The sequence below is a fragment of the Melanotaenia boesemani genome, chromosome 5 (genome assembly GCF_017639745.1).
Source record: "Melanotaenia boesemani isolate fMelBoe1 chromosome 5, fMelBoe1.pri, whole genome shotgun sequence".
Lineage (NCBI taxonomy): Eukaryota > Metazoa > Chordata > Actinopteri > Atheriniformes > Melanotaeniidae > Melanotaenia > Melanotaenia boesemani.
In genome coordinates this window covers 6,576,081-6,583,675 of record NC_055686.1, presented here as the reverse complement: position 1 = coordinate 6,583,675, position 7,595 = coordinate 6,576,081, and the positions used below count along the sequence as shown (strand labels likewise).

The 7,595-nt window shown below is 37.8% G+C and overlaps 1 protein-coding gene and 1 long non-coding RNA gene across 3 annotated transcripts; both read right to left on the bottom strand.

Annotated features, from left to right (window-relative positions):
- Positions 1 to 3,905: 3,905 nt before the first annotated feature.
- Positions 3,906 to 6,450, bottom strand: LOC121640162. 2 transcript variants are annotated; one of them, XM_041985857.1, is made up of 5 exons: positions 6,261 to 6,450; positions 5,973 to 6,163; positions 5,719 to 5,883; positions 5,364 to 5,608; positions 3,906 to 4,140 (listed from the first exon to the last, which is right to left on the bottom strand). In XM_041985857.1, exons 1-5 carry the CDS (start codon positions 6,414 to 6,416, stop codon positions 4,106 to 4,108), a joined length of 792 nt encoding a protein of 263 aa, XP_041841791.1. In that variant the 5' UTR covers positions 6,417 to 6,450; the 3' UTR covers positions 3,906 to 4,105. The 2 variants fall into 2 exon arrangements, with proteins under 2 accessions (XP_041841791.1, XP_041841789.1); XM_041985855.1 differs by having other exon boundaries at positions 5,380 to 5,608.
- A 34-nt stretch (positions 6,451 to 6,484) lies between these two features.
- On the bottom strand, positions 6,485 to 7,194 carry LOC121640217. The gene is made up of 2 exons (XR_006010402.1): positions 6,972 to 7,194; positions 6,485 to 6,548 (listed from the first exon to the last, which is right to left on the bottom strand). It is a non-coding gene; the product is annotated as an uncharacterized LOC121640217 (long non-coding RNA).
- Between the last annotated feature and the right edge of the window lie 401 nt (positions 7,195 to 7,595).

Below are 7,595 nucleotides of genomic sequence, written 5' to 3'. Positions count from 1 at the left end.
TTTATATATTTATTTGTAATGATTTATTTCAATTGTTGTGTCCCTGCATGTTGTTTTTGCTTTGTAAAGCACTTTGAAATGCTCTTGTGCTTTGATAAAGAGAAACCCAACAAAGTTGAGTTGAGTTTAATTTCTTAATGAAATAAAAATCTGTGTTTATTGAATTAATGACAGAAGGTAACAACAAATGTTACAAATAAGTTTGTTCATTAGAGCCAACATTATACTGTAAATGTTGCCGACCAGTGTATGAAACATCTGCAGACATGGAACTGCACTATTAATCCCGGATTAGTTCAGAGGAAACCTGTTACCATAAACCACCTTAGTTTTTAAAAATGCTTCTTCCCACTGTCCAGGGACATGCATGTTAGGTTAAATTCTCCCTAACAGTGAGTGCAAGTTGTTTGTCTCTCTGTATTAGCCCTGTGATGGACTGGCGACAGATAATTAATTTAATTTAACTTAAAATTTACATTAAACTACACCAATATGCACCTTTTAATGATAATTAAAAGGTTAGCATATATATATTTTATTTATTTTATTTATTTTTTTTGCCAAAGATTATTTATTTTTGCCAAAGGTTATTGGTATATAACTGCAACTTGCAGACCTGAGAAAATGGTATTAAGAATTTTAGTGACCAGTATCATTTATACCCCTAATGTTACTTAAACTTAGATAAGAAGCTAAGGTGGTGGTGGGTTTCCTTCCCTGTTCTGCACTTTTCACTCATGCTACAAACTTTAACATTCAAACAGACCAGAACTTTCCAACATTGTCTAAATGTACATACATTACTAGAATTTATAGCATAGCAATCACAAGACGTTAAACTCCTGCTGAATATGCATCTCTTATGAGTCTTGTGAGATACATTGTTCACATAAGTTTCAAGCTACATAACTATGATTCTGCAATACCAACTAGTATCCAGCGGAGGCTGCCAGAGGGGCATTTTCTCACAAAAAACATGTGTGAATTATTTAGCCTGTAACCACTCATGTGTCCAGGACATTTTTCTTTCGTTTCATCTTAATAGATAAACCTTTGTGGATAGCAAGGCAACTATTTGCATTAATATTTGTGTGAGTACTCTGCAATATAAGCCATGCATTCATTAATTTTCTCAGCAAGATAAAATACTTTTTATGTTTGTTATACAAAGGTTATCTTGTTTAAATAAGGGATAATGCAGCTTGGTCGGCCGCAGCTGTTGTATTAGACCTGATCAGTGGAGAGAAGGGAGATGATTGCTTAATGTTATGAAAAAGCTGTTGAAGGATTTCCAGACACCCAAAAATCCCTGGATACACCAGTGGTTCGTGGGCCTAAGTGAAGGCCAAGGCTTCAGGTGTCCAGCTCCGGTGCTTGAAGACTTGTAGATGTTTCCTAGATTCAAACTGAATGGCTCCCCTCAAAAGCTTGTTGTGATGTTCTGCCGAAACATGCTGACTGCTTAAAGGCAGAATTTGTAGGATTTCAAGGCAATTCTTTCCAACACCAGGTGGCAGTAATAAAAAAAACACAACTCCGTCACCTCCACAAACCACCACAGGGTGGCAGTAATGAGCAATACTCTTCACCCCTCCCACCCCCAATTCACACAGCAGCGCCACTTTCATCTCCACCGTCCACAAGACTTATTTAGGAGCTGAGATGGCATCCAGTTTTTCAACTCCAGTAAGTGAACCAGTAAGTAACTGTTTAAACAAGTTCTGCCTCACGCTGAAAATTGTAATTTACTATGTTGTTTGCGAAGTAGTACATGTTAAAATTGCAATGTAGCATTATGGAATAAACAATGCTAGTAAATGAGGCAAAGCTATGTGATTAGCTATGTAGTTGCTAGGTTAATTATAACGTTATAAATGTTTGCAAATATTCAGCTAATATTAGACTGACTTAGACTAACAGAGAGTGACACGATAACACGATGCAGAATTTGCAGGTTTGAATGTTGTTACAGATACGTCAGTCTGTGCACTTGTGTTTTCAGAGTGACGAGGATGATGTGTCACAAAGTCTGCAGCGTTTGAGCCGAGGCAGGTCCGGTGAACGGTCGAGAGGACGAGCAAGAGGGTTCAGGGTACGAGGCAGAGGCAGAGGCCGAGGCCGAGGAACACGAGCTGCAGCTTCCAGCGCTGAGCACTCGGATAGAGTTGAACAGTATCGCCGTGACCGTTTGGCTGCCACACAGGTAAAATGCAGAATGCAGCTTCATGTTCAATGGTTTGTCAAGCTATCACTGATAAAAAATATACTTTAAAAAAGTCCATATTTTCACAAATATTGCAATAACTAATAATGCTACATATGTTTCATCTATTTTTTCTTGTTGCAACGTAAATGCGTTTTTATGTGTAATTTATGGATGTACTTATTCTTAGTATTTGAACTTTTTGCTTTGACAGTCAAACCATTTAATCAGATACTATAGTAATATTTAAAATTTATCTCTATACAGAATAGGGAGACACAGGCCTTCACTAATAAATCAAATCTTTTACTTGGCTTTACACTTTGTTTTCCAATAATAAATAAAATTAGGCTCCACTTGTATAACTAATCTTTTTTTATACCTTGCAGAGACTTCTTGATGACATGACTGCTGAGGACTTAAGAAGGCTTGCATCACAACTCGTCGAAAGGCAACCAGGCCTGATTTTTGATCTTCTGTTGCAACAGAGCAATTCAAGCGTCTCAGAGGCAGCTGGAGTCCCAGGAATGCCCTGGTGTACTTGTGGGTTATGCAGGGAGATGCCAACCGACAGGGAGAGGATCTGCTGTGGTCAGACACCAGCTAATTGCATCAGCAAGCTACCACATTTTACCCAATATTGCCTTGATGAAGGATATCTTAGGATACATAGGTATTATCGAGAAGATGTGACAGCACTTGGCCATGCAACAGAGCCAGGTGATGACAACAGGCAGTACCGGTATGCCGCCTATAGGCATTTCATATTATGGAAGCACGGCTCCCTGGGAGCAGGAAATCGGCGTGTCATCCCCAGTTGTTGTGTGTGGGCTATTAGAGAAAAGTTTCCTGATCCACACAGACAGTACACTGGTTTTGTTCCTGGCATATGATTGTGTTTTTAGGTAAACTGCAAATTAATAATAACAAATCTGAAATTTTATAGATTATACATAATTATTGTATAATTTCTGTTCACTTATAACTTTGTATTTTGTTTTTCATTTATGTATAGTTATATAACTTAATTTGGGATAGTTTGTTTTTATTCATACTTTTTTGATTAAAATAAACTCAGATTTACATGTTTTACCTCGTTAATTCAATCACGTAATAATATGAATAATTGTACAATAATTGTACAAATGTTTATTACAATTTAACTGCAAAAAATAGATAAATATAACTGATGTAACAGCAGCAATACACAGTATATACACAACAAAAACCCCATAGACCAAAGCCTATCTACAAAAAAAAAAGCCACATATCCATACAAAGGATGTGAAAGTTTGATTGCACAACAGATATTCAATCCTTCTTGACGATGTTTTATCTGTGGCAAACACCACTGACTGAATACACATTTTCACTTTCACATCTTTCACTTTTTTTGTTCATTACAGTTATGGAAATAATTATTAGATGCAGTAATGGGGTAGAGGGGGCAGATTTTGTGACCTGAGCATCAGATGTCTGCTTTTTGGAGACCTTGGCCATGACCTTCTGCTGTCAGCAGATCAGTCTAGTGTGGAGTTGCTGGGATGAGAATCATCTCCTTTTTTTTTTTTTTTTTTTTTTTTTTTTTCTTTTTTTCTTTTCTTTCTTTTTTTCTTTCTTTTTTTTCCTTTTTTTTTCCCTTTTTTTCTTCTTTTTTTCTTCTTTGGAGAATCATCTCCAAACATGAGAGCATGGTCCTCGGAGGGAAAAGGCTGGAATACTTCCTCTGGGTTGGCTGATGAGGTCCTGAATCAAGTGTGGGACTTCAAGTGACTCCGAGTCTTGTTCATCAGAGAGGAGGAATGGAGCAGGAGGTCGTCAGTATCTGCTATGATGTAGATTCTGCATCTGCAGACAGCTTTCTGCTCTGTGTTGGTCGTCATCGTAGGTCTGACAACATCCTTATACAGAGGGAGGATTGGTGTTGAATTCTGGACCTGATGAAGAAAACAGTTTAACAAAGTTTAGCAAAGCAGTGTATCAGACGCACTGTGCCTTGCATATTTGAGAAATAATGTCAATGTAAATTCACAATTTAGTGTTGAAAAGATTTGGTGGGGGATTATTGTACTTTTATTTTTGTTGGTGTGATGGTGACAATTGCCACAGGTTGTCTAATCAGATTAACAGGCCAAGGATGTTTATCAAGAATATTTATTTACAAGTATCCATCCGTGATTGACCCAGAAGTAATTAAGACAGCCGTGTTTGACACGGCAGTGATTTATTCCAAAGAGCACACATTAGAGTAAATGGACATGAAAGTGTCCCTAAAATGGTCCAGAGTACTCTCTTCTCATCAGCTTGAGAAAACTTAGGCACATAACAGGAGTGAGAGTGAAGAAGGATAGAGGACTGGGGGTGGGGGAGGTCTACCATGATTGGCTATGTGGCTGCTGAGGTGTTGCCGAGGTAATTGTGGGGGATCGTAGAAGTTCAAAGGTAAGGATATCAATGAGAGTGCCTTTGTGACAATCCCACTGTAGTGCAGCTTGAATAGCTTGTGGCCACATCCAGGACAGGGAGTTTCTCTTTGCCACCTTGAAAGTTACCTGCACTGAAGCTTTATCTATATGACTTTTTGGAGATCTGCAAGTTCTGAACAAGTTTTTGGTTGAATGTGACCTGACATATATCATCTGAAAGAAATTACATCAGTTTCTCTCTTTCAATTTCTTTGGTTTTGCTATTTAAAATTATGCGTTGACAATTGTAAGATGTTTTGGGGTTTTTGCTTAAAACTACTGACAACATTTCGGCCAATTCACATTAAATAGATTTCTACAGTTTTTACTTACAGAAAATAAATGACAATAACAAGCAAGTGGAAACTTAAGACTCATGCAAATTAAGATGTTGGCTTTCATTTTTAAATACCACAACATTTTAGTTTCAATTTGTGAAAAGTAAGGAATCAGCATTTGGTGCATAAGTAATGTTTAATTTCAACATTGGTGCATTTGCTAATGTTTTCCACTGGTTTCTCCTAATGTTGGGTGAATTAATACCTCTAATGGCACAATTGTTGTCATTTACTTTGCCATGTGTATAACAGAGCAAAAAGATATATATAATTTCATGTAGCACATGCCCATGACTGGTCTAAGCTGTATACTGTTTTATAATTCAGACATTGTAGGTAAAAGTAAAATGTTATTACCGAGGCCCCTTTTCACTTGTGTTTGTACAAGTTCTTCAACGGAGGGGGGAGGTACAGGCGGAAGTCGACCAAGCTTGCGTGGATCATCTGGCCTCAGTGTCCGTGTTCTTGGCATGCCTTTATCTGCTTCCAATCTACACTTCACCACCTCAGTCTGCAGCGCTTGAATGTAGCCATATGTTTTTGGTGTCTTCAATGCATAAACGCTATAACGTTTTGCATGTTTTCTGAAAATCCGTGTGTACCTGTTACACAGAAAATATGCTGATTACTATTACTAAAATATTTATTTCTTTATGAAAGAATTTTGGTTGATGTTTCCATCACAGACAATGTCAGTAATTGTACTGCTTACATGTTGGAGCCGTCTGCTCTCTGTCTTGTTGGCCGACCAAGATGGAAGTTGTAGTCCAGGGCAGCCAGAATAACACGGGCTTCATAGACTGGAGGAGTGAAAGCAAAATGCTTGCTTGCATACATGAGGACGTGGTTGTGAAAGCTCTCCAAGTCAGCTGTAGATCTATTGAAGTTAAAAAAAAAAATTAAAAAAGAGATACACACATACATACAATGTACTGAGATATTAAATTTTAAAACACAGAAACCTACCTAAAACGCAAGTACTTATGGATATCCTTCAGCCACCGCTTCTTCAGAACAATATCCACAAGCGCCTCATGAGCCTTTGAATCTTTCTCTATCCACTCCTTTTGGGCTTCCTCTATTGGACCATGTTGACACTGGCCAGTTGCCCACTCATGCTCATTGCATACGTGGTGGATTATTCCAACCCACAGTATCTATATATAAAAATTTTTTTTATTTTTTTAATCCATTCAATATAATAGTAAATTACCTTTTATTTTCTAATGTGATGTCATTTTATGTGACACTTACCAAGAACTCTTCAAAGTTTTCTGCTTTTTTGCAACACCACCAAAAGTGATTTACAATGTCCTTTAGCCATAGTAGTAGAGCCGACTGTTCCTTTATCTTGGCAGCCTGAATGAAAACAGTGCAGGTCAAATGAATCCTGGTAACACACCTATACATAATCTTGTTCAACTGATGCAATATCACTTTTTATTACTAACTGCAGCGTTTTTTTGGCCAGGTTTTTAGCTCCATGCCACATGTCAAGACTGTGATTTATTCCTTGTCCCTTATACCTCCCCTTTTCAGGATCTGTAATGCAGTACACAAAGAAAGACACATTATTGTAGCCCAACATAAGCCTAGATATATGCAAGAGCTGAGTGTTGGAAAATGTAGTTGTGTTGCTTCTGCGTCAGAATTTTGTGTGCTGGTTATGTTTCAGAATCATGTTTTATTTTGGCATAGTGTTTGCACACACACATGGAGCTATGTACAATGTGAGAACAGGCAGTGCAATATTGCAGTGCTAGCAGTGAAAGAGGTATATCAACTGTCCAGTAGCGACGGCGGTGGGAAAGAAAATGTTCCAGTGTATGCTGGTTTTGGTCTGGAGGGATCTGGTGCGCCTAACCACAGGGCAACAGTTCAAATACCTCCTACAAAGTGAATTATTCTTTGTGGAATAAATAAATTTATGTGAACCTGAATGTACAGATGTTGCTGCAAACTCACCCATGACAGCACTAATCTGTGAGTGGGCATCTGTACAGATTTCCACCAGCTTCACCTCAGCCATAAGCTGATCAACTGTTCGGATGAAGGCCTCCTTTTCCATAACAGTTGATCTTCTGTCAGTCTGTCTCTTATCTACAGTTACAACACTGATGATCTCCCGTGTATCATTCTCCATTGCAGTGTAACTGCAGTATTGTGCACAATGTCCTGGAGTGTCATTCCTCCCATCAGCTAGAAATGTAGGAGAAGTTAGACAACCAAAAAAATAAATTATAAACAAATTATATATATATATATACATATATATATATATATATATATATATCTAAACAAACAAACAAACAAAGAAGAAGTCATTTAGATGTCAAGAATAGGCATTTCTTACCAAGGACCACAACATCTTTTCTCTGCAGTTTAGCTATGGTTTCAGCCCTTTTCTGCATCCAGTAACTTTTAACTGTGTCGACACAGTATGTCTTGGATGGAAAAGACTGTTCCTTTTCCAACCATTCCCATGTTCATGAACTTGAAGAGTAGTGCTACTTTGTTGTAATTGTTTCCAGACAACAAGATGTTTGTTGAAAGCATGAAGTCACCAGCCTGCATCCCAAATTTCATTAC

Excerpts from the sequence above, each read along its gene's own strand:
- LOC121640162 (XM_041985855.1), bottom strand. The coding sequence starts at position 6,416 with ATGTATAGGTGTGTTACCAGGATTCATTTGACCTGCACTGTTTTCATT. Across the intron at positions 6,164-6,260 it reads AAAACTTTGAAGAGTTCTTG|ATACTGTGGGTTGGAATAAT; the intron begins GTAAGTGTCACA and ends TTTTATATATAG. Across the intron at positions 5,609-5,718 it reads AGAGCAGACGGCTCCAACAT|GTACACACGGATTTTCAGAA; the intron begins GTAAGCAGTACA and ends TCTGTGTAACAG.